We start from the raw sequence: 25,792 nt of genomic DNA, 5'->3' as shown, positions 1-25,792 counted from the left end.
TTCTGTCAGAAGAAAGATGTGGTGCGAGAACTACAATTCCCATAATTCCATAGGATGGAACCATGGCAGTTAAAGCAGTGGATTTAAACTCAGTAACCGTCACCGAGTAGGCGGAACGAGAGGTGGGAGGGGCCAGCTGGTCCTAACCAATCAGAGTGGAGAATTCCCTCCATCCCTTCTGACTAGTCAACCTCCCTTTCTTAACCGGTTCCCGCCAGCTTCCACCGCCCCTCCCTTTCTCTCCTCCATCACCCCCTCCCTATCCCCTCCCCTCACCCACTCTTCCGAGGGCTCTGATTGGTGGCCGGCTGCTGGTGTGCGCCGTTCGGAGAAAAAGGCGTTTTGTGACGTTATGGAGGCCACGCGCGGGGAGGGGGGAGAGGGGCAGGAAAAGGGGGCGGGGCGTCGCAGCACCCAACAGAGAGAGAGGGGAAAGAGGGAAGAAAGAAAAAGGCGGGACTTAAGACATCCCCGCCCACTCCATTCGTGTCGCTCCAATCGCCTTGCCCGAAGACCCCGCCCCGCCCACCGTCTGCGAGGCCGTCTATTCCTTTCTGCCGTCAGTGCCGCGTTAGCAACAGCAGCGGGCCGAGGTTTAGGCTCCGCCCACTCCGCCTCCTTCTTATTCTCTCGCCGCCGGCTCCCTCCATCGCCGCCACCCTGCTCCTCCGCAGTCTCTGCCGCCACCCGTTCCCTCCGGCTCCGCTCCTCCTGCCCTCGGCGGTGGCGCCCTCAGCACCCAGGCTGTATGATCAGGCTACAGTCTTCAATGAGTAACCATATTCCTGTGAGTAGGACGTTTTCGCGCGCTCGGCCGCACACCTTTCTCCCCCTTCCAGGCCGCCGCCGCCGCCGCCGTCGTCGTCTCTTTGTTTCTCGGTCCGACGTGGTTGCCTTTCTGTTGGGCGGGTGGGCGAGGCAAACGGAGGAGGAAGGATAGACACAGCATATATGGGCAGTGTTTCTATATGTGTGTGTGTGTATATATATATATACACACACACACACCTTTCCAGCGCCATTGTCTTCTCTAGTGATCCATTTTCCCTCAGGATGGGGCTGAAGTAGAACAAAGTATGCGTGTGTCTGTGTGTCTGTACTAATACGCACACTCACACACATCTACACACACACACACACACGCGGACCCAGGTCGTGTGTTGTCGTGGTTTGAGCGTGAGTCTGGGGACCAGGGTGCGAATCCTCCGCCTCCTCATCCTGGCGCTGAGCCCCAGAAGCCCCGGGGGACGCTGAGGTGAGTCCCTCTCTCCCTCTCTCGGGGGAAGAAGAAGGCAATGTGGGTGGCAGACCTCCCCTGAACAGAGTCTGCCAGGAAGAAACCCCCCCTCCATAGGTTTACCTGAGGGCCAAGCCCAGGCGGGAAAGGCTTGGGAGGCACATAGCAATCATGTCTGCCTGTGTGTGTGTGTGTGTAGCGCCGGCTCCAGGCACGTACTTCACTCATCCGCTAAGATGGGATCTCTCTCTATATATCCCTATGTATCTCTCTCTCTCTCTGTATATGTATGTCTGAATCTATACCTATCTATACAAAGGTGTATGAGGGAGGGAGGGAGGGAGCAACGTAGTCTCTCTTTAGCAAATGGCCGAAACACGTGCCTGGCCCCATGAGGAAGAGGAGGAGGAGGGTCTCTCTCTCTCTCTCTTTTCCTAGCCGGCTTTTCTTTTCCTTCCCTTTCTGACCGACCAGGCGCGTCCTCCTTTTCCCGGACAGGTCCCACCCCTCTCCCTCTGGTCCAGGACGGAGGCCTATTCCCAGACGCCCTCCATTTTGAGCAGAAGCAAGCCTCGGCTCGCTGGTCTCCCCCCTCCCCCCCCCACGAGGGCGTTTCTGGAGAGCTTGTGTCTGTGGCCCTGCCCTCGGGCTGAAGAGGAGGAGGAGGCGGCGGACAAGTCAGGGCTTGTCCCTGGAGCCGCTGCCCGCCTTGCCTTGCCTTCCTCGGGTGACTCAGAACCCGCCTGCTGGCCAATGACGCCCACGACGCTCCCCGTCACGAGGGGACCCATGATGATGATGATGACGACGCCCCTCCAGGGAGGGAGGGAAGGTACCTCCCCTCAAAGCCCTCCCTGAGGATGGGGCATCTCCTAGGCTCCTCTTCGAGGACTGGTCCTCCATTTCATGCCTTCCCTCCAGGAGGCATTCCCAAATGTCCTCCATTTGGAGCATAAACTAAGAAACATGGATTTAGATGTATATTAAGTGTTCTTAAAAACAGACCAGAGGGTTGGTTCTCTTTCCTCAGGTGGCCAGGCAGCCTCCTTTGCTAGGATACAGCCTACATTTCCTCCTCCTGCCCAGGAGTAATTCCCAAATGGACTCCATTTGGAACCTGGTTAAGAAGCATGGATTTAGATTTATATTAAGATGTCCAACACTTTCCTTGAAGGTCCTATGCCTTACAGTGCCTTGCCCTCCTTTGTGGTCACAACCTCTTGTCTCCCTGCCTAGGCAGCATCCACACTGCAGCAGTAAGGCAGGTTGAAAACACTTCAGCTCTCATGGCTCAGAGCTGTGGGATTCTGGGAATTGTAGTTTATTGTGGCACCAGAGTGCTCTGACAGAAGATTAACTGTCTTCCCAAATTACAATTCCCAGCATTCCATAGCATTAGAGCCAAGGCAGTTACAGTCATATCATACTGGATGATTTATGCAGTCTGAATGTAGCCCAAGACTCCCTGTCCTCCACTGCTCTGCTTAGGTTCTGTGAATACAGACCCACAGCCTCCCTGATCAAGTCTAACCACTTGGTCTGTCTCTGTTTCCCAGCATCATTATCTTTTCTAATATTTTGTGCCTTTTCATGATGTGGCCAAAGTAGGACAGCCTCACTTTAGTCATCCTGGCTTCCAGGGAGACTTCAGCTTGCTCTGTTCCAGGACCCGTTTGTTTGTCTTCTTGGCCGTCCATGGCATCCTCAGCACACTCCTCCAGCACCACTCTGGAGAGTGTCACACTCTGGGCGCAACTGGTTAACTTCTCCCCTGCTCTATTGGAAGCTTAAGGCAAGAGGGCAGCCACATCCTCCATCCTGGCAACGTGTCAGCAGCTCTGAGGCATATTGGCTCCTAAATTCCTAAAGGCCATTGCATCTTAAATGTCCTTGCAAGCTGGAAGTAATTGTTCCTACTACATTCTATGTTGTCTTTCATTATAGCCCACATTTAGGTAGTCCATGCATCATGACATTGGTTATCATGCCTCTCTTGATTCAGGCTGCTGCCCTAGTCCACTTCCTTCTATTTTCACTCTTGCCATTTATCCATTGCTTTCTTGTTTCTGCTACTCCTTCCATCACACTCTCATAATGTCACCCTGAAATTCTCAGTCTTAGCGGTCTGCACTTGCTTGCTTTCTGTTGCTTCAAGGAGTTGCCAACAATGTCCTCAGGTCCACATCACAGACTCTTGTCACTCTACTTTTTTCAAAGTGTTGCTGGCCCTTAAGCCATCAGCTGCCAGTCTCTGGAGAGTTTTCTGTAGGTAGGCAAAATGTGGTACCATCCCCAGTCAGGTTGTGGGGGAAAGCTGATTCTTCTACATCAGATAGTTCAAGAAACACAGCTCTACAAATTAATTCTTTATCCAGCAGTGAACGGTAGAAGATTTGCTGAGGCAACAAAAGTAGCCCACAGTGATTCTACTTGGGGAAGCATCTGCACAAATTAGCATGGTGATTTTCCTTTGGCTAGAAAGCCACTTTATCTGGAGCTCTTGTACTTCGTGGAACTTTTCCTAGAGAGAAGCTGGCAAAGTCCAAAGTTGTTGCCTTTTCTCTGAAATAAAAGTTGCACCTCAGGATTTCAGTAATCCTTGGTTAAGATGCCTTCTGTCTGAAGTGCTTCGATGCTGTAACCCTTCCATACAGCAGTTTGCTTGGATAATTTACATGTGAAATCTGTAAATCGATCTATCCCTGCTTCACCATTGCTAGTGGGTGAGTGCTGGTGCTAGCTGTTAGTGGAGGACTTTGTGTGCCACAAATGGCCCCTCCACTTGTGTGTGTTTGGTGGCACATGGGAAATAGTGGTTTTGTTTCCATTGTTTTACTGTTGAATATTAGTTGACAGCAAGGGCAGGGTGCTGCTTCCAAGTCATTTTGGGGTGGTCAAAGTATTCTAAAATGCTTATTTGTGGTAAGCATTTGGTTTGCAATATTCTAGGCAATACAGTTTAAAAAAATAGACAAAAGTAGTGTTGTCTGTCCCAGGGGAATGTCCCATTGCACTGATGCAAAGTTGAGCTCCAAAGGTTGCACAGGGAAGTTTCTAAATAGTCTGTCACATGATTCAAGAGTTTTATTTGCTTGAATACAACATATGGTCAATCAGATATCCTTGCAGATAGGTGAAGAACAAACCTAGCTGGAGAGTTGCAGTGCCAGCAGTGGAAGGGCTACTTGCATCAGTTGAAACTGCCCCACAGGAGAAGGCATGCACTTCCTGTCATAACTGTTTCCTTGCTGTTTTGTTCCTACTCTCCAGCAGATAAAGACTTGAGGAAAATCAGGGGGGAAAAATCTCTTTCTACTCTCCACAGGAAAAAAAAAAACCTGCACACTGGTTCTTCAGATACAAGCAACCATATTACTTTTAAAATTATGCACACATGTGTTACAATAAAGGTCTTAGGGACATTATTTCCTGTTGTGAGAAACGGCATACTTGCCACATGGAATTTAAATAAGGAATTCTTGACAAATGCTGTCCCATTAGAAAGCAGTTCATTCAAGACTTCTTTTGGCCTGATTGATTGCATTAAACATTATAGTCCTAACGTTAGAACTAGAGGAAGAGGGGAGGTTTTTGGTTGTTGTAAATAGTCTTCAGCAGACAAGGGCAGCAGCAGCAGCAGCAGGAGAGGTGACTTCACACACAGCTGCCATGGTGATAAGAAGGATATGTCTGATCACTTTGTTCCTTGAATCCCATAGAAGGAGCAGGATGTTCAGACCAAGCCTTGGGAGCACATTGTACTAGTTCTAGAGGCACTCATACAGCAATTTAGACATTTTCAGGGATCCATTATTTCAGTTAGAAAAAAACAACGCCTTGACTGCAGCAGATGGTGGCATCATGGGCTTGAGAAGGGGGAAGGCAACTCTGGAAAAGAACCAGTGATGTTCATAAAAGATACAAAGGGGTAGATGAATGGCTATATCAATACACTGTTTGGGGATGGTATAGATAACAGACCATCTTACTTCCTGTACAGCTATTGTTCAAACTTGCAGTGCATTCCATGTCCTTGCATTACCAAAACTAAAAGTTGGCTTTCAACCACCCATTGAATGCTATTGGGAATCCAACAGTGTTCTGCTCCATTCTCCACAATAACCATGACAACCAAGCTGTCTTGGCCTGAAAAGGAGTCATCTTTAAGAGCAGCTGTTTTGGAGCAGATAATTGCTGGTGTTGGCTCATGTTATCTGCAAAATCCTGTTTCCTTTCACTGCAGTTTCTGTGGTCTTGCTTTCCTCTCAGTTGCTGAGGATTAGCATGTTACTAGATAAATAGATAGTATTTACTCTTTCAGTTGTATATTAATGTTTGTTACAAGAGTTCTGTTAAATAGTACTAGTTGAACTCGTTTCATATTTATTTTGGTAAGTGTTCAGTTAACACTTTGACTGTGGCTAGCGAAACTGTTCTGGTCATTATTGTCTTTTAAAGACATTTGGGAACTGAAGAGAAGAATATGTTACACGCAGTGCTGGGAAGGAAGCCAGGCAGAACATGCTGAAAAAGTTTGATTCTCAAATAATAAAGAGAACTCCTAAATAATTAGAAATAATAAGTCCCCCTCATAAGAAGCTTGTGGCTCAGGTTAGGATGAGAGTGACCATTGAGGGAGCTTTCTAATAAATACGGACTTGGAACATTTGTCATCTTGGTTTCAGTCCAACGCATTACCTGACATCACAGCGTTCCTGTACCAAAACTTCCAGTGTAGCCAGGGTCTGCTGTGCGGTTCAGATGCTGCCCTGGCTGAATTTGCAAACCATACTATTATTTGGGATGTCCCACCAAAACCTGTATTTCTCTTGAAATACTGTTTTTTTCTTTGAGATTGATTCTAGCCCTGTCCATCTAATTCCAGTTTCAAAACCCCTATCCTATATTTCTTGTTTGTTTCCACAGGTCTATAATACACTTTGTTATTAAGGCTTCAGATAACATCTGAGTTACAAGCATCAGATATTTCTGAGTGCCCAAGCATTTTCTGTACAAGTTTCCCACAGCCTGTAAAGTTGGCACACAAATCTATTTTAGCACTTCATCTGTTGTGTGTACCGTATTTTCTGGCGTACAAGACGACTTTTTGACCCTCTAAAATGGGGTCAAAAGTTGGGGGCTGTCTTGTACGCCGATAACAAGAGAGCCCCAGGAACCCAGCGCACTTACCTGGTTGTCCTGCCAGCTTCCAAAGGGCTCCAGAGCCCTTTGGAAGCCGGCGCGGGGGTGCCTCCCTGGCTGCTGGCTTCCAAAGCCCTCCGGAGCCCTTCGGAAGCTGGCATTTGTGGGCATCAGGCCCCCTAAACTTGGCCTATAGTAGGCCAGGGCACTGCCTGCATGCAAGGCAGGCTTTGAAGGCCTCAGCAAAGGCCTGGGGTAAATAAAAATTAAAAATGAGAGAGAGAGAGAGAGAGATGAGAGAGAGAGAGAGATGGATGGATGGATGGAGGGAGAGAGAGAGAGAAATAGATAGAGATAGATATATATATATAGAGAGAGAAATAGAGATAAATAGATGAGAGAGAGAAATAGAGAGAGGGAGGGAGGGGGAGAGAGATGAGAGAGATAAGCAAGCAAGCCAAGATTAGAGAAGGAGTTGGGGTAAATGCAGTGATGTTTTTTTAAATTTTTATTTGATGTGCGTTGGAAGAGGGGTGGTCTTATACGGCAAGTATATCCCAAACTCTATATTTTAACTGGAAAAGTTGGGGGTCGTCTTATACGCCCAGTCGTCTTATACACCGGAAAATACAGTATCTGGCTGGCTCCATTCTATGCCATGCTTTAGAACAGTGTTGCAGAATATGTGTCTTTTCATATAGTGTTGGACTAGAGTTCCCATCACCCTTCAGTACTGGTTTTGCTTGATAAAGTTGATAGGCATTGCAGTCCAACAACATCTGTGCCATACAGTGTTTTCACCTCTGATTTAAAACGAGTTTTGAAACATTTTGTGTTTGAAACATGCTGTAGCTTCAGCTGTCATGGTTCAGTGCTTTGGGATTCTGGGAATTATAGTTTATCATGGTACCAGAATGCTCTGACAAAGAAGGCTAAATGTCTCCCAAAACTACAATTCTCAGCATTCTGTTCATCATGTTTCAATTTTACGTTCATGTGTTTCAATTTAGTCTGTATTTCAAGCTGCTAGGTGCAGTTGGATTATGCTTTCATTTCTTCTGCACATAGCTCTTTGCAGAGAATTTTGAACACCGCTTGAGTATACATCTTGTGTAATCTTCCTTGGTATGTTATTAAATTGCAGTTACTGTCTGATAATCTGTTTTGGTCATTATGTTCATACTCCAGAGACAAAAAATTATTGTTAGCTTGGAGTGTTTTTATTTAAAAAGTTGTGCTTAATTCCAGTTCTTGTGAGACAGGTGTTTTCCCCTTATTAAATAGCATTGATTCAATAAAACTGCCTTCCCCACCTCACCTAGCTTTCAGTAATTAGTATCCTGAACAGTAGAAACTGCAGGCTGAACATTATTCCACATAGGCTACAGTTCTTACGGATGACTTCCAGGTCCACAGAAAACATGGGAGCTGAATTTGTCCATGGGCACTATGGCAAAGGGTGTCTTGGATAACTTGGATATGTATGGATTACTTTCCATACAGAAATATCCCATCAAGATGATGTTATGTACCCATCAGAATTTGAAATAATTACAGTAGAGTCTTGATTATCCGACGTTCCACGCTTCTTTGTGAGTGCGCAGCTTGGTTCTCCTCAGCCTGCGGGGAGTGCGCCCATTCCCCTCCAAGCCGCTGAGGAGGAAGGGGGAAGGGAGGCGAGGGACTTTTGTCCCCAATGATGGTGTGCATGCACGCGCTGTCATTGAGGACAATCTGGATTATCCGACATATTCGGTTATCCAACTATCAGCTGGCCCGTTTATGTCGGATAATCAAGACTCTACTGTATACATTAGAAAGGCCAGAAGAGCAGTAAATTAGCTCAAATCAATATTTTGATCACATTTCATTGTTGGCAATAAGAACCCTGGGTAGGAGGAAGTTGTCATGGCTTATTTTAAGAACTGGGCCAGCGTGGTGTAGTAGTTTGAGCACTGAACTATACATCGAGAGACTAGGGTTCAAATCCCATCTTGGCCTTGTAAACTCACTGGGTGATCTTGGGCAAGTTACGCTTTTTCAGCCTCAGGATAGCAATGGCAAACCCACTGAAGAAACTTGCCAAGAAACCCCATTATAAGTTCACCTGAGTTGAAGGCACACAACAATAACAGTATAGGCTCCGTACTTCCTAGTGCTCACTGAAGTGTGCTTTTTAGTGTTTTCCTTGATTTTAAGAGGATATTCAATCATCCATGTCCAGTGTGTGAACCCTTCATACAGTCTTATTGCACCCTTAACAAATTGTTATCCAGCATTCATTCAGCTTTACAAAATAATTTTTCATGTAATGGTTTTCTGAGTTGTGCAGCTTTAAAAAAAAACACTGATGTTCAGAACTGAAGACAGTATTTGAAATGATGACTTCCTGAGAACTGCTAACAGTGGTTTTGTTCTGAATTGAACTGAATTGTTCAGTTTTGTTATTCAGTATAATCTGAGAAATGGCAAAGTACTTGTGCACTTTGAAAGAAGGTTTCTTTCTCATGTTATATAGGATAACTAGAGAACTCTACAATGGAGTCTTATTTAAATTAAATTAAAGACATTAATAGATATGGCTCTTGCCTCCCCCCTTTTGTTTCTGTCAGTTTGTTTATTTAATATAAAGTTATTTAAAAAGTTGCTGCTCTCCCCTTTTGACCATTATGCCTTTTTTTCCTCTTTGCAGCAGTTCTGTGGTGTTCTTGGTCACACATTTATGGAGTTTCTGAAGGGCAGTGGGGACTACTGCCAGGCACAGCACGGCCTCTATGCAGACAAGTGAACTGTAGAAATCGATTACTACTCCACCAAGAAACCCCCATAAGAGTGGTTACCAGGATAAGAAGTATTGAATTGAAATTGGCAGAACATTTTTACAAAGGAGTTTAGACCTGGATGGGGTAACCTTGGTGCACTGCCTTTCTTTTTGCCTCAGTATTACTGGATTGAAGAATTGCTGCTTCTTATTGAGAGGTTCATTTCATTTCCCATTGCTCCCAACCTCATACTTGTCAGCACTGGAAACTTTGAGTGGCTTTTTGTGAAGTAGACTTCAGTCTCTCCATCACTTCTGCTAGTGTTTCTTTTAAATATCATTGTCATTCATCTTCATTAAGTTAACATGGCTCGAATGAACCGCCCAGCTCCTGTGGAAATTACATACAAGAATATGAGATTTCTTATCACTCATAACCCAACCAATGCAACCTTAAACAAGTTCATAGAGGTAAGTATTTTAGCAGGAATTCATACTCATCCTTTTTGTAGTACTGAGAATGTATATATTTTTAAAAGACATTTATCTGACACCTTTCAGTCATTCCTAGGGTAGGTTTCATTTTTTGAAAAGCAGTTGCATGTACTGTACAAAGAAATCCAGACTGCAGTTAGGCTACTATATATGAACATTGCAGAAGTGTTGTTTGCAGTGTTCTGCTGCATTCTGTTTGCTGAAACGGAGAGAGGTGATCATCTCCCTCTTGTGCCTTGAAACTTGTTCTGGAGCTGAAAGGGTTGAAGGGAAGGAGAAAATCCTATTGTGCTAGTGGAACTAAAGCATCACAGTGTTGAATCCTGGTGTAAAAGTTTAGTCTAAGGAGTAGGAAAGTACACTTAATGACACAGTCAAGGTCATGTAGAAGTAGCCCCACCTATAAATACTGTGCACTTTCGCCATGCAGTGTTGTGGCCAAAAGAGCAAGCTTGTGCTCCTTGAAGAGGTAAAAGGCAATAATAGATATTGTACTCTGCATTTGAAATAATGGCTACATTTTCTTCTCACTCTGAAGGCTTAATTTATTGTTGCCATGGATGGGGGCCTAAGGCAAGAATTGTCCTATAGATGACAAAGCAAACCACAGTTTGGTCACTTGCAGGACACATTTGTTTATTCAGCTCTAGTACAGTGGTGCCTCGGGTTACGAAATTAATTCGTTCTGCCATTCCTTTCGTAACCCGAAACACTTTTCCGTTAGCACTGGAAAGCCTATAGCTGCACTTTGCAGCATTTGAATTTCGCGCCGAAATGAATTTCGTAACCCGAAAAATATTTCGTAACCCGAAACAGTTTTTGCTAATCCAACTTTTTCGTATCCCGGAAATTTCGTAACCCGATCATTTCGTATCCCGAGGCACCACTGTATTTGTATGTCCAACCACCACCACCTTTTCTGTCATCCTGTTTCAAGAGAAGTAGCTGTGGGAATAAGCCACAAACAGGCTACATTTTTCTGTTACAATGGCAAACTATATTGTTTGTAAGCAAAAAAATGTAGATTCTAAGTCTTAACCATAGTTTGTTTAGGGAAGAGGTTTTGGACACGTGAGAATTGGCATTTGTTGTATACAAATTTGGACAATTATAGTTCTAAAGGAATAGGTATAAACATAACCATTTTTTTTTCCTTCTTAGGAACTTAAGAAGTACGGAGTTACTACAGTAGTAAGAGTCTGTGAAGCCACTTATGACACTGCTCCTGTAGAAAAGGAAGGAATTCAGGTTTTGGTGAGTAGCTTATTTTACCATCTTGAGATGTTTAGTAGCAGACAATTACGTATTTTTGTAATTCAATGAATAATTGAAATAGAAATAGCAAGTATATTTCTATACCCCTTAAGCACTACCTAAGTGGTTTACAATGTGTAAGTTAATTGCCCATACCAAGCTGGGTACTAATTTTAGTGACCTGCGGATGGATGCCAGGCTGAGTCGATCCTTGAGCCCTGTCTGAGATTGAAATCACAACCTTGTGACTGTGAGAGGCTGCAGTGCAGGCATTTAACCACTACACCACCAGCATGAGAGTTCTTAAAATTCACCTTTCAAAGTGGCTAGGGATGTTCCCTTTTTTCAAAGGTGAGAGATGTGAAATAAAGTGAAGGGAGATACTTAAGACTAGCCATGTTGCTATCACATCTGCTAAATGTAAGGCACAGATTGAGAAGAACTGTTTGTGGAAATCTGTAGGCTAGTTGGCTATCTTTTGTCTTCAGGACTAGTGTAGAAATCATACTTCTGTATTTCCCCCATAGAGTGCATTAAAAAGTAATGTTACTTAAATTGAAAGATTTGGTTCTGTGATTGAATGACATCATATGTGTAAGCTGAAAGTCTTTGTGTCTGAAAACATTAAAACAGATGGGCAGCCATGGGTGGTCTAGGAGCCACCTTGTCTCATTTTCCACTACCTGAATTCTTCATCCAAGGAAGCTACCAGAAAGTCCCTTCCAGTTTTTAAAAAACTAATTATTGTCATACCTTATTTCAAGCCAGAATTGTACTCACTGCTGGCTTCCAGGGAAATGATTCTCTAGATGATGGCTTTGTTCAGGGCAATCTGGAATAGGGCCAGAGATCACACATTCTTTGATGACTACATGATTTTTGAATTAAAAATATTAATGTAAATTATTTTGTTTACTTGTTTTTGTTAGCAGTTGCTGCAATAGTGTGATAGGATGAGGTAAGATAATTGATTTTGTCTTTTCCAGGACTGGCCCTTTGATGATGGTGCCCCACCATCTATCCAGATTGTTGATGATTGGCTAAACCTCCTGAAAGTTAAATTCCGTGAAGAGCCTGGCTGTTGTATTGCTGTACACTGTGTTGCTGGTCTTGGAAGGTAAGCAGGAGTTCTAATATCATGAGGATCTTCTCTTAGGGTTTTCTGCTTCTTTAGGCATAGTAGCTGGTCCCATATTTCATGCTTTGTCTCTGTGCTGTAATCATGCTTAATATATATCTGTAGTATTTTGTTCTTAATATGGAATAGGGAACAGATTTAAGGCCTTTACTTCATTGGCTGTGTGAAACCAGGTGACACTGGGCATGCAATATCACACACTGCTATCATAGATTACTGGACCCAATTTGATGCCATTCTTGCCTTCCCTGTGGGGAAGGGGGAGTAAGGGAAGAACAAAATTGCATGGATTTTGCTCATTCTGCGTTTTACCACATTTAGGGAATGCAGTGCAGTTGACACTGCCTTCCCTTGGTTAACCTGGAGAAGAGCCTGGAGACAACAGCAGGGATTTCTCCTGTGCTGCTGGCCTTCCTGTTGGAGAGGGAGGTAAATGGCATAGGAGGAAACTCCACTGTTACCTTGAATCTCTGGGTGGAGTGGGGGACTTCTCCAGCAAGCAGCATTTGCTGGAGTAGAACCCCTGGAGCAACTTACAGGCTGAAGATTCACCTCCAGTTTTAAAGGATGGTGAAATTGGAATAGTCTGCCAAATTGCTCAGCTTATATGACCTAGAAGGGGAGGGGTAGAAAGGAGTGAATGTGTGAAATGAGCAAAACTGGGACACAAACATAACTCATTCATAGTCTTTGAAAAAGGAAAAAAATGATTGGCATATAAATCCATATTCTCTTATAGTCTGTGAGTGATCTTTGGGCTTCTGAAAGCTAAAATTTTAAGGACCTGGGAAAGTCTTTCTGATCCAGTGGGTCAAAACTCAGATCTCCAATTTGGAGCCTATAAGATTCTTTATCACTATATTAAAATCAAAGTGATAATTTTTTTTACAAGATATGTTAAAGCTGTTTACCCCAGTGTTGATCCTGCCCAATATTTTTTTGCCTAAAATTCCCAGCCAGCATATCCAGTAATTGATTGGAGTTACTGTTGAGGATGTGTAGTTTATGGACTATACTCTATTAGGAAAAAAAGACATATAGGCGGATTACAGACCGCCCGTTTGGGGCGGTCTGCACCCGCCCCTTTCCCCGGTGTAAAAGGGCTTCAGTGGCTAGAACGGCAGCCGCTGAGGCCCCGATCTGCCTCTTTCCGGGCTGCGGGGAAGCGGCAAAAGGCTGCTTCCCCCGCAGCCTGGAAAGGGGTGTCCTTGGGGCTTCAAGCCCCAAGGACACCCCGCGGCAGCGGGGAGGAGGAGAAAGGGGCCGCTTGGCCCTTTTTGCTTTGCGCCACTAGGCGCAGCCGTGTGAAGGCTGTGCCCAGCAGCGCAAACCAGGAAGGAGCTCCGAAATGGAGCTCCATCCTGCTCTAAGCACCCTGGCGTGGAGCGACGACGCCATGTCCGCGCCGCCCCGTATAGAGGCGGCGCGGTTATGACGTTGTCATGGCGGCAGCCGTGTTGAACGGCCGCAGCGCAGAGCGCGTACTAGGGTTGGGGGGTGCGGAAGCACTGCCCCTTCCTAACCCTAGTACGTGCTCCGCGCATACTATATGGCCTGTCTGTAACGGGCCATATTTCCCATTATTGCATTAAATCCAGCACCTTAATACTAGGTGATTCATTAGAAGTCTCTTCCATTGGCAAACAGAAGGTACCTCTCCAGACCCTTCTCTTCTCAAAGCTTAATTCATGAACTAGGTTTTAAAAGCAGCTTTGACATGTTGCTTCAGTTTTCATGAATCCAGTGACTAGGAGTTCCAAAATGTACAGTAAACTGAAGTTGTATTCATCACATTATTACCTGTCAGCTATAGACAGGCTAAAATTGAAATGTTGATAACAAATGTTTGTGTTAAAGTGGGGATTCAAAAATTTAACTAGAACTTCATAGTCACAAGCAAGATAATTTGGAAAATATTCTATATAAAAGCATTTTCTTTCCCCACAGAGCACCTGTACTAGTTGCCCTTGCACTCATTGAATGTGGAATGAAGTATGAGGATGCAGTGCAGTTCATAAGGCAGTAAGTATTAAGGATCTGTCTGATGCTTGCAAGCCTGTGGAGATTTGTTATTACCTGTTAGGAAGATGTTTGTTCCCTACTTCAAAAATCTTAACTTAAAAGCAGATTTGATTGCATAGAATCATGTGCACCATAACACTTCAAACTGCATTGAATTGAAAAATCAGCTGGTAGGAGATTATCAGGGCTAGATGACAGTTGGTAAATGAGCTAGTGCCTAGGAAAGACCTTAGGTGAGATAGGGTAGATTGTACAAGAGAACAGACACAGACATGCTTAAATCTGTAACTGCACAGGAAGAACGGACCTGCAGGCTGATTTAGGAGGTCCTGATGCAGAATTAAAAGCTGTTATCTGGATATATATGCAAATGCGGTCATATATTCTTATCTCTTCCTCTTCTCATTTGACACTATTGAATGTGGACTTCGCAGTCAACATACTATATTGAATTTTCATGCATGTTGAAATGAAATACCTGTGATAAAATACTTGCAAATCTGTCATTTGAACTAATGTCCATCTGACCCCAACCCTCCCCCCCCCCATCACATTTATCAATTTTCAAGCTTGCAGTGAGGTGTGTGGGGTACAATAACTCTTATGTTATTGGCTAGTTGAGGCTTACGGTACATTAAATGTTTGGTGCAGAAACTATAAACTCCTCTGTCTTAGACAAAGCAAAGTTGTGCCACTCAAAGCACAAATCTTTTAAAACTCCCTAATAATTTGATGGGGTTTTTTTTGTACTTTTTCTTTAGGAAGCGCCGTGGAGCCTTTAACAGCAAACAGCTTCTCTATTTGGAGAAATATCGTCCAAAAATGCGCCTACGTTTTAAAGATTCGAATGGTCATCGTAACAACTGTTGTATTCAGTAAAAAAAAAACCAAGCTGCCTATATTGCTGCTTTGGAAGTAGAAGACTAAAACTAGAATTGGGAAGGTTATGTGGCAAAACGTACATGTGTGTCTAACATGAAGCTTCTGTAGGTGTAGGCCACAATGTTGGCAGAAGAGCATCTTTGTTTAGATGATGATCTTTTTAGTGAACAAGAAATGTACATGGCCTTTAAATGTCTTATTTGTAATTTGTATCATTAAACTATCTGTAATCATGTAGCTCTTTTTTTTCATTGAAGTCCCAATAGTCAAGCCTACCAGAACATAAGTAGAGATTTCGGTGCCAAAAGCCCAGTGCACTGTTTCTGTATACCACAGTATAGTTTCATAGTAACAGCAGTTACCTGGAGCTTTGCCCTTTTCTCAACTGTCATTTATGTGTGGATACGGTTTCATAGAATAATTACTATGTTTGTCTCCCACAATCACACTAGAATGAGTATCAGGATTTGCGCACAGTTGATGGACTTGGTTGTGTTTGGTGTCTAAACTTGTGTTAATCCTTTTCATTCATACACATGCACTTTTTCTTTCATAAAACAAACAAACCTTCATGCTGTACAGAAGCACACAAGTCTTTAATGTCTCCAGACAAAACGCCTTACAGTTAAATACTGGCACATGATGTGCAACTTTAGCAGAGAGCCTGTAATAAGATGGGAGGGAGCTAATTAATATTTCTAGTAAAATGTTGCCTTTTGTCTTGTGCAGGAAGTATAGAAAACGCCCTTTACTTTAGTAAATATTTTTTTAATGTAGAGATGCTTTATCGTAGCTGAAAATTCTTAATCATAAAATTTCTGAAGATCTTGTAATTTCTTTTATCGTACTTATTGGAAGTTGTTTACCAACTGTTGCTTTGTTGGAGTGATTTTTGTTTTTTTTCCTTGAGTTTCTGTCATATATATGACAGTTCTCTGTAATATTTTGTATGCCTTTTGAGCTGCGTAACTTAATATTTGGATACTTGATAATTTGTTATGTAATTGATAAAATGGTGGTGTGTATTAATGTTCAACCATATATTTATACGTCTTGGGAATGTGTGGTTATAGTACTGTGGGAGAAATAATTTGCCAGTGTTCACCAGCTTGTAAAATCTAGTGTGAGAGCTCAAACATCTAAATAAACTCAAAGCTGCATTGCAGTATACTTCTAATTTTCTATTTGGGGTAAGGGAGGGCAAAGACTCTGGACTAGATCATACTATGACTATATCTTTGGAAATTACAGTCCTGGAAGCGTTGTTGCCTGTAAGCAAAAGCATGAAGGATTTGGTGCATATTTTTGAAAAATCATTGCAATTGATGACTATACTTAAGCTTAGCCAATAGCATGGATTCCAAAATCAGGAACCAATTAAGTAACTTTCTTTTTACATATGTTTAAAAAAGAAAATGGAAATCAGTACTGTTCATAAAAAAAACTGTGACACTTTCATCCAAAGCCACATTACATTTTTAAAAAATGAATTGTATCAAGTAACAGCCTTGAGCCTATCTGGGAAACCATACTTTACAGCTGGCTAAGTAACAGGCTGTTACTTTTAATATCTGTAGCAGTGATAATAAATTCTCAACACTACCCAGTATTCCAGTACAGTTCAGCTCTCCATACCCATGGATATTTATCCACAGATTCAAGCATACATGGCTTGAAAATATTAAAAAAATACACACTAAAATGTTTTTATTCATATACAGTACTACATACTATATGAATTAAAATATTTTAGTGTCTGTATTTTTGTTCACATGTTGATATATATTCACATTTTAACATGAAATATTAAATCAACGTGTAAATTTTACACATAAAAAGTTGAGGAGGAGGAGGAGGCATCAGGGCCTCCACATCTCATGCTGTCCTGGTACCAAGGGCCCACTGTATATTGGCCATCAATTTTTAAGATGCATGGAAGAGGAAGCTATGTTTTAAATATAGTACCATATTTCGATATGCAGAATCACTTAATTGAAATTAACAGATGAGAGCTTGTGCACATACTGCCTACCATTGGGGCTGAGTTGTGCAAATGTGTTAAGAAAAACTATTGCGCATAAGTAAACCCTTGTAGCTGGTGCTGCCAAGCTGGCAGGTAATTGTTTCTAGTACTATATTTAAGGACGCTTGTCTGTGTCTGCAAATGCAGAATTTGCAAAGAAGTACAAAACAATGCAAAAGGACCTCATAGCTGGTTGTATATATGTTGTATATATGGCACTAAAACATTTTTAAACTATTAAGACTATTCACTACAGATGGAATGAATTGTCATTTGAGAATTATAGGGAGCGCAATAAGAAAATGATTCCAAAATATTGTATTAATTTTGTATCAGTTGTATTCTGCTATTTTAAACACTTAATGATACAAAGAAAGCTTAGGTGAGGGCTTAAAAAACTGGACAGACAAGCATATAGAGAAGGGCCTGTGAACTGAAAGGGTGGAAGCATCCCAGAATTATGCAGCTAACTGGTTCTCAAATGGTGGGGTAAGACTGCCCCTGGGGATCAGGGCAGTTGATGACATGAGAAAAAGTAAGCCTGTTTATAGGTTAGGACAAAAGTGTAAATCATGTAGTCCTCCAGATGATGAGGGTACTGCATGTTTCAACTGCCCTAACCAGCATAGTTAATGATGAGGAATACTGCAAGCTCCATTCCCAAACTGAAAGGCTGTATGATTCCCACCCTGGATTTAGGAGTTAAGATTCAAGAGTGTCAATAGATTTTTGTCTATATGAAAAACTGTGCTTGTAAGGTGTCCAATATTGAGTAATATATATAAACTGGGGAGAGAAAGCAATGAATTTGATCTGTACATCGTTTGAAAAAAGCACCCATGTGTCCAGCATACAGAATCCCATCTATGTAATGAGGAACTCTTACCTATGTAATGAGGAATTCTTACCTTTCGGGTGTGAAAATCCCAATGAAAATGAGTTTGAAGGGAGTGTCTATTTAGATGAAAATATGTAGATCTAGGATGAAGCTTGCTTGCCACCCCAGATTACGTCCTGATTGAATACACTGAATGTTTAAGCAGAGCTATAGAGACTGATACAACATCTGAAAGATGTTTCAAAGGATTTAATTTAGAGAACAAGACATTTCTTTCAAAATGGTGTGCTTCATGGATCATACTTTATAGATGAAATGGATAAGTTTTGACCCAATAAGTCAAAAGCAAAAATAATAGTTATTTCATTAAAATACTTCTCTCCGTGCGGGACCTCTGGGGGACATATATACAAGCTCAAAAGCCTTTTAAGCAATTTGACAAGTAAAAGAGACATTTCAAATCATAAGAATTTGAAACATTTCCAAACAATGCATGTGCTGATCTGGGGTGACAGCAGAGAAGGACCTCTCACAATGTATTGCTCTTCACCAGTGGGATATGGAGGAGGGTTCATGCCGTAGTCCTAAGTGCTCAGGTATGTATATTTACTATAGAGAGCACACTCATCTCTCCACGTTTGAGGCTTTGACTTTTGTGGATTTGATTATTTTTATTGATCTCTCTAGGAACATCTAGGTCCTCCAGTGCAAATCTATGGTCAACTTTAACCAAAAGTCGCACTGAAGGACCCAGAGATTCCCAGAGAGAACACTAGGCATTTGTAACTCCTCCAGTGCAATTCTATGGTCAATATCTGGCAGATGTTGACCACAGAGTTGCACTGGAGGACCTAGATATACCTAGAGAGAACCTATTAATAAAATCATGAATAATCAAATCCGCAAAAGTCAAAGCCACAAATGTGGAGGGAAGAGTGTAATGTTCTAATGTTTCAAACCAATATGATGGATTTAATTTTGTACCTGACTGTTGGAACCTGTATCAGTCTTGCAGTACTGACTATCCCAGGGTTAAGCCTAGGCTCCTTAATGATGCCCTATAGTACTGGCTACCGCTTAGGGACCATACAGTTGATACAGTCCTTGGGACTGGAGCGTGGCTTTGGCACAGCTTCTGGCCTCTTAAGATGCATGTGTCATTTAAACAGCATACCTCCAAAATGACCTGAAGCAGATTTATTTTGGCCTGTCTGTATGGGCCCTTAGTTTGGGCTAAATGAGCTGGAACTCACCTAGGTCTGAATTTGAGTGGTTAAGTACTAGGATGAAGGTTTGTTTTTCTCCAGTAGAAGGTATAGAAATCAATCCTCGAATGTGGCATGACCCAGTTGGGAATGGGACTTGCTATTAAGATGCGTATCTTACAGCACATATATTCAGTGTCCAACCACAGTCAATATTAATGAAGAAAAATGTGGGAAATCGGTGAGCCTCCATGTGACATTGGATTACAACTATCAACCTTGATTCCTGATCATGCAGATTGGAGAATGGGAGTTAGGAATCCTAACAACTTCTGGAGAGCTGCGGGTTCCGCAGTTCTGTATTCGTTTTGGAAGACCTGATTTCCCTTTATTCCTGTTAACACTTCCCCTTGACCATTCCAGATTCAATAGGCTCAGAGATTTTAAGGTCTATAGCATTTTGAACATCAGGGGAAATGACTGCTTTATTATAAGGTATCAGTGGCTTAAGAATCGGACCTATAACCAGCTATTCCTATTCCTTCCATTTCACTTGATGTTCAACTGCGCTTGCTATTCTGAGGCTTCCAGGGAAAACTGAACACTGATGTCCTGTAAGCCAGAGAGGAAAACTGTGTTGTCCCCCCAGTTGCTCTGGAGCTACATTTCCCAGCAGAGCCATAGCCAGCCTAGCCGATCGTGAGGAGTATTGGGGGGGGGGGTGCAACCCTAAAACAACCTGGAGATCCACACAGTTCCCACCCTTGATCCAGGCTTTGCTCACACCACCACCAACTCAGAATTTGCACACTAATGTTTTTCTGCATCTATGCATTTCTCTATTAGATACATGTAAGATGCATGCATATATAATCTATCAAAATGGAGGGAGGAATGACACCATGACTAGGCTCCTTAACAATGCAGCTCAACTCTTCCATCGCTGTTTTGTTGTTGTTGTGTGCCTACAAGTTCCCAACTTGCAGCAACCCTAAGGCGAAACTATAATGGGGTTTTCTGAAGCTTAGAATATGTGATTTGTCAAAGGACACCCATCAGGTTTCCATGACTGAGCGAGGGCTCAAACCCTGGGCTCCAGAGTCATAGTCTAATGCTCAAACCACTACATCACACTAGCTCCTCTCTCTATTACCCCTGTGTATTTGTCATATCGCAACTGCACAATTTGAGAGTATTGGCTGCTAGAAAATTAGCACTACATCTACTTCTAGCTGCATCAGAAGGTTATTGTTGTGCGCCTTCAAGTCATTTCCAATCTCTGGCAACTCTTAAGGCAAGCCTTCCACAGGGTTTTCTTGGTAAAATTTGTTCAAAGGAGATTTGCAATTGCCTTTTTCTGAGGCTGAGAGAGTGTGACTTGGCCAAGATCAACCAGATGTTTCCTCAATCCTGTACACAGTATCACCTTCTGTTGTTGTCCAAAAGTCCACTGAGTATGTTTGCACTACATGTAGGATTCTTCCCAGATTCTACTGGGATTGTTTTGACCCTCTAGCCCTCTGATGGCCTTATCAAGATTTAGGGGTGGTGAGGGCAGATATTTGACGGGGGGTTGCCATTGCCTTCCTCTAAGGGACAGAGAGAATGTGACTTGCCCAAGGTCACCTATAGTGAATTTTCAAGGCTGAGGAGGGATACTCCCTTCTAGCTTGCTCTTGAAATATTTCTATGTACACACATAGCTTCAGGGAACAGTCAGAAATCTTGGGCAAGCACTGCAAGGTTTACTAGTTTATTTACAAATAGCACATAAACCGCAGAAGGCCAGACAGACGGGTACCAGACAGAATGAGCAAGTTTGTAGAGAAGAGTCAGTCCACACTCTCCCCTAACCAAATAAAACTAAAACTCCTACTTGTCAGTCACAAAGAGCTAAACTACCTGTTATGCTAATTGTACAAATGCAATTAAAACATGTTTTTGTTATATAAATAGCAGCTGAAGGAAAGCCTGGAGAGCCCTGGCTCTTTGGGAGAAGGTGAGTTTAACTCTTTCTTTTCCTCCCATGGATCTAACAAATATTATGTTTCCTAAGCTGCTATGAGCACACTGATTCAAGGAAAACTCTTACTGGACTTCCCTCAAAATGCAAATGGAAGTTCCTTGCTTATTCTTATTGAAGACTCAAAACTGACAGGTTTGGCTACCTTTAACCTTATGGGGAAGAAACCTGTTGCTTTAAGATGACAGTAGTGTGTGTGTCTCTCTCTCTTTTAAAATGAACCTCATTATTCATATATGGTACATCCACTGAAAAAATTTTTAACTTCTAAATGATGGAAATAAGAACAAGAGTAATAAGGAAAATAAAATGTAAGTGCGTCACAAAATGGTGTAACCATAGCTACTGGAGAAGAAGGTGAGCTAGCTCTGTGTATATGTTTGCACAGTATGTACATAAAAACATTGCATGGTAGAATTTCAGCCAATGCTCTGACTGCAGATCTGTCTAATGGAACCAAAATGAAAACCACAGTAAGGTTGGAGACATGACAGGCCACTTACTAAATGTGTTTACTCAACAGCCTTGTTACTTTGGAAACACTCTAGAACAGTCAGTTACCTTGGAAACACTCCATATTTATGAACCAATTTAAACTTCATATTTAGGTTGATACTCCAAACACTTTTTGGTGCAAGTTAAGACTAAAAGCAATTTGGCACTTACTTTTTTTATTTTATTTTTTGCTGGGTTTTGATCCATTTTGCACTGAACTTGTTTTAAAAGACGTTTTAGGAGTGTGCAGATGATACCTGTCAACCATTTGTTTGAAACAGATCGTAAGTGAAATTATCAGCAGCCCAAGCAAATCTGGTTACATTTTCAAGTTTGCCAGTGATGTAGTTTAATCCTGCAATAAACCTATTTGGAAATAAGATTCATTATGCTTAGTTCAGATGCTCTTCTCATTAGATTGCAAACTGAGCTTACATCTTAAGGACTTTGTTTACTTGCTTTTAATATCCAGTGTAGTGCAGCAGCTTAAATCCAACAGTGCACTGACACTACAATGTGTCCTCCCTGCATTTCTTTGTGTCATGCAAAAACCTTCTTCAAAGGATTTCCCAGTCTATAGGAGTAATGATTTTTTTTGGGTGGTGGTGGTGGTGAAACAGTTGGTAGTGTGTAGAGTAGGGTTTGTTAGTATGTGACTTCAAGTCAGCTCCAACATATTCTATTCTCCACCTATTATCTTGGAAAATTTATTCAGAGGAAACTTACCATTGCCTTTCTTTAGAGTTGAGAGAGTGTGACTTGACTTGTCCAAAGTTACCCAGCGATTTTTAATTGCTGAGCAGGGAATGGAAGCCTAGAGTCTTAAACAACTACACTCATACCTCCACCTTTGTGGCTTTGAGTATTGCAGATTTGATCATTCACAAATTTTATTAATATGTTCTTTCTAGGAATATCTAGGTCCTCCAGCGCAACTCTATGCTCAACTTTAACCAAAAGCCACACTGAAGGACCTAGAGATTCCTAAAGAGAACACTCCACTAGGCATTTGTAGCTCCTCCAGCGCAACTCTATGGTCAATGTCTGGCAGATGTTGACCAGAGAGTTGCACTGGAGGACCTACAGAGTCCCAGAGAGGTGTCCTCTCAAGTAAAAACATAGTGTTTTTGTTATTTGGGTTTTCCCACATTCACAGGGGTCCTGTGCCTGTAACCCCAGCGAATGTGGAGGGACGAGTGTATTATACTTTGTTGGTGTTGTGTGCTTTCCAGTCATTTCTGACTTACGGTGACCCTAAGGAGAACACGTCACAAGGTTTTGTTGGCAAATTTCTTCAGATACTTACTATATAATAAACAGCCACAGTGCTCTTTTTGGAAGTACAATATATAACCTGAAATAAATTTCCAGTGAGAGGAAAAAGGTGGAGTGGATGCACATATTTGCTTGTGTGTGCTGAAACATTTGCTTTTCTTCAGCCAAGCAGCAAAGTTTACATATTACCAGTTTAAGCTGAACCAGGACTCAGATTTGAATGCTGAATACCAAGAATATCTGAAGTAATTAAAAGAAAAGAAATGGTTAAGTTGTGAAAGATACCAGAGAGAGTATCTACCTCTAATGTCAGTGCTTCTTTGTATGTAAAACAAAGCTGTATTTCTCCATTGGAACTTGAGTTTCCAGTTCTCCCAACAACACCAGAAGCTACTGTTTTATGGGATAATTTCCAGTGAACTTAGGTACACAAACAGCCGACAGAGTGGCAAAACTGTTCCTAGATTTACCTGCTGTGTAGGACACAAGGCCAGTTTTGTCACAAAAACCTAATTAAATTAATTTCCTCTTGACTTTGTTGGTTTTGCTGCCACAGAAAAAACCAGTTTCCTGCTAAAATATGCTCATGGTTTGTCAAAGTCAAACAGGCGCATGTGCCACAATCCCACATGTTGAAAACTAGATATGATGGCAATAGCTTTCTAGCCCAGTCTCCTTGCTTTTTTAGATTCATACTTCTCATGGACCTTCCCCTCTTACAGCTGCATAGTTTACCAACAGTTTTACCACCACTGCGTATGGTGTGGGGTTGTTTCGTTTTCCTTCGTTTAAGTAAAGCTCAGAGGGATTTACCTTGGAGTAAACATGTTTTGAATTACAGGGTTAGCAACCACAATTCTCCCCACAGGTCTTTGGGGGAACCAGAACGCCCAGAGATCATGGGAAACGTTTTTAGCTTCAGCACTTCTATCTTTATATATAATGGGCTGAAAAATTACCACTACCTTTCAGCAGCCTTGTCTCCTTTAGGTAGGGTTGCCATAACCCGCCCCCCCCCCCGCCCCAGCCCGTTTTTGGGGGGGCCGCCCAGTCACGGTCCGGGGTTTGCCCCCCCCCCCGCCCCGGGCCCTGTTTGGGGGCCCGCTCCAGCCATTGCCGCTGCCGCTAATGCGACTGCTGCGGCGCCAACCCACCTCCTCCTCCAGCTCCGCCTTCCTCCTCTTCCTCGCCTCCAGGGCGAGGGCTTGAATGCCGCCTAGGCCTCAGTAGGGGCCAGCGGCAGCGCACACGCCTGCCTCACTTCCCTCGGCGCGCGCGCGCGGGGAAGGAAGTGGGGCAGGCGTGCACGCTGCCGCTGGCCTCTACTGAGGCCTGGGCAGCATTCAAGCCCTCGCCCGGGAGGCGCGCCTGCAGGCTTCAGAGCAGGGAGAGAAGGGTCTCTCCTCCAAGGGAGACCCTTCTCTCCCTGCCTTGGAGCTTGCCCCGCTGGCCAGGCAGGCTCCAAGGCAGGGAGGAAGGGTCTCTCCTCCAAGGGAGACCCTTTTTTCCCTGCCTTGCAGCTTGCTCCTCTTCTTTCTCCTCCTTCTCTTCTTCTGTCTCCTCTCCTCCTCCTCCTCCTCCTCCTCCCCTTCTTCTTCTTCCTCCTCCTCTTCTTTTCCCCCTCTTCCTCCTCCTCTTCTTCCTCCTTTTCTTCTTCTCCTCTTCCTCCTCCTCTGCTTCTTCCACTCTTCCTCCTCTTCTGGTTTTGACCAGAAAGGGAAGCACATTTCTGCCATCTGTCTAGGAATAATGCCAAATGTCCTCCATTTTTATCATGCCTAAGAATCATGCATTTATATGAATTGTTTAAAAAAACAAACATCATTTTTTGTGTGTCCTCCATTAAAAAAAGTGTCCTCCATTAAAAAATTTTGTCCTACGTTTGTCCTACATTTGTCCCAGTTCAGAGGTCCTGACTTATGGCAACCCTACCTTTAGGCTAGTCTGGAAATGTTGGTGGGAAACAAATATATATGTACATATGTGAGAGCCAGCAATGTGTAATGGTTTGAGAGTTGGACTATGACTCTGGAGACCGGTGTTCAAATCCCGCCTCGGCCATGATAAAACCCACTGGTGGCCTTGGTCAAGTCACACTCTCTCAGCTTCAGAGGATGGCAACAGCAAACCCCCTGAAGAAACTTGCCAAGAAAACTGTATGATAGGTTCTTCGCCTCGGGGTCTGTGCATAGCTTTAATTTTTATTGTTTTAATGTTTTAGTATGTTTAACTGTTTTAATATGAACTGTTTTGAAGCATTTCTGTATTTTAAATTGTATTTTATTTTTTAATGAGTGATGCATTTTAACACTGTACTAGTTTAATTCTAATTTAATGTGCACTTTTGTATGTTTTTAATTGTATTTTTTTTAAAAGTGTGTCCCAATTGTGGGGGGAAATGAGGGATATAAATAATAATAGTAATAATGGATGTTGTATGTCAAAAATGACTTGAAGGCACACATGTGCTTGTATGTGTATACACATGTACAGTGGAGCCTTGTTATCCGCTGGGGTTTGGTTCCAAGATCCCCCGTGGATAACAAAACCCATGGATGCTCAAGTCCCATTAAATATAATGACATAGCAAAACAGTGTCCCTTATACAAAATGGAAAATCGAGGTTTGATATTTGAAATTTATACTTTTTTTGAACATTTTCGAACCGTGGATGTATAAAACCATGTATAAAAGTCCGTGTATAAGAAGGGCCAACTGTGAGACCCAACATGGCATAGTGGTTTGATTATTGGATTAGGACTCTGGAAACCAGGGTTTGATTCCCTATTTGGCCATAAAACTCAATGGGTGATCTTGGGCAAGTCACATCCTTTCAGAAAGCTTGCTATGAGTTGTCATAAGTCAAAAACGACTTGGAGGCACACACTATGTGTGTGTAGATTTATCTGTATGTACACTATGTATGTGTGGCACAATTTGAATATACAATGTGTATATGTCTGTGTGCATATATATGTGTGTGTGTGTGTGTGTATTGTCCA

General features: G+C 42.7%; 1 protein-coding gene across 1 annotated transcript; it reads left to right on the top strand.

Moving 5' to 3' along the window:
* The first annotated feature begins 601 nt into the window (after positions 1–601).
* PTP4A1 (protein tyrosine phosphatase 4A1) lies at positions 602–16,096 on the top strand. The gene is made up of 6 exons (XM_042476988.1): positions 602–787; positions 9,072–9,611; positions 10,797–10,889; positions 11,876–12,006; positions 13,975–14,049; positions 14,811–16,096. Exons 2-6 carry the CDS (start codon positions 9,507–9,509, stop codon positions 14,926–14,928), a joined length of 522 nt encoding a protein of 173 aa, XP_042332922.1. The 5' UTR covers positions 602–787; positions 9,072–9,506; the 3' UTR covers positions 14,929–16,096.
* The last annotated feature ends 9,696 nt before the right edge of the window (positions 16,097–25,792 follow it).

The sequence above is a fragment of the Sceloporus undulatus genome, chromosome 1 (genome assembly GCF_019175285.1).
Source record: "Sceloporus undulatus isolate JIND9_A2432 ecotype Alabama chromosome 1, SceUnd_v1.1, whole genome shotgun sequence".
In the NCBI taxonomy this organism is placed as follows: domain Eukaryota; kingdom Metazoa; phylum Chordata; class Lepidosauria; order Squamata; family Phrynosomatidae; genus Sceloporus; species Sceloporus undulatus.
The sequence above is the reverse complement of the archived record's forward strand: the minus strand, read 5'-3'. Positions and strand labels throughout refer to the sequence as shown.

Coding starts and splice junctions, on each gene's coding strand:
- PTP4A1 (XM_042476988.1), top strand. CDS start 9,507: ATGGCTCGAATGAACCGCCCAGCTCCTGTGGAAATTACATACAAGAAT. Junction 10,890..11,875: donor AGGAAGGAATTCAGGTTTTG/GTGAGTAGCTTA, acceptor TGTCTTTTCCAG/GACTGGCCCTTTGATGATGG. Junction 14,050..14,810: donor GCAGTGCAGTTCATAAGGCA/GTAAGTATTAAG, acceptor CTTTTTCTTTAG/GAAGCGCCGTGGAGCCTTTA.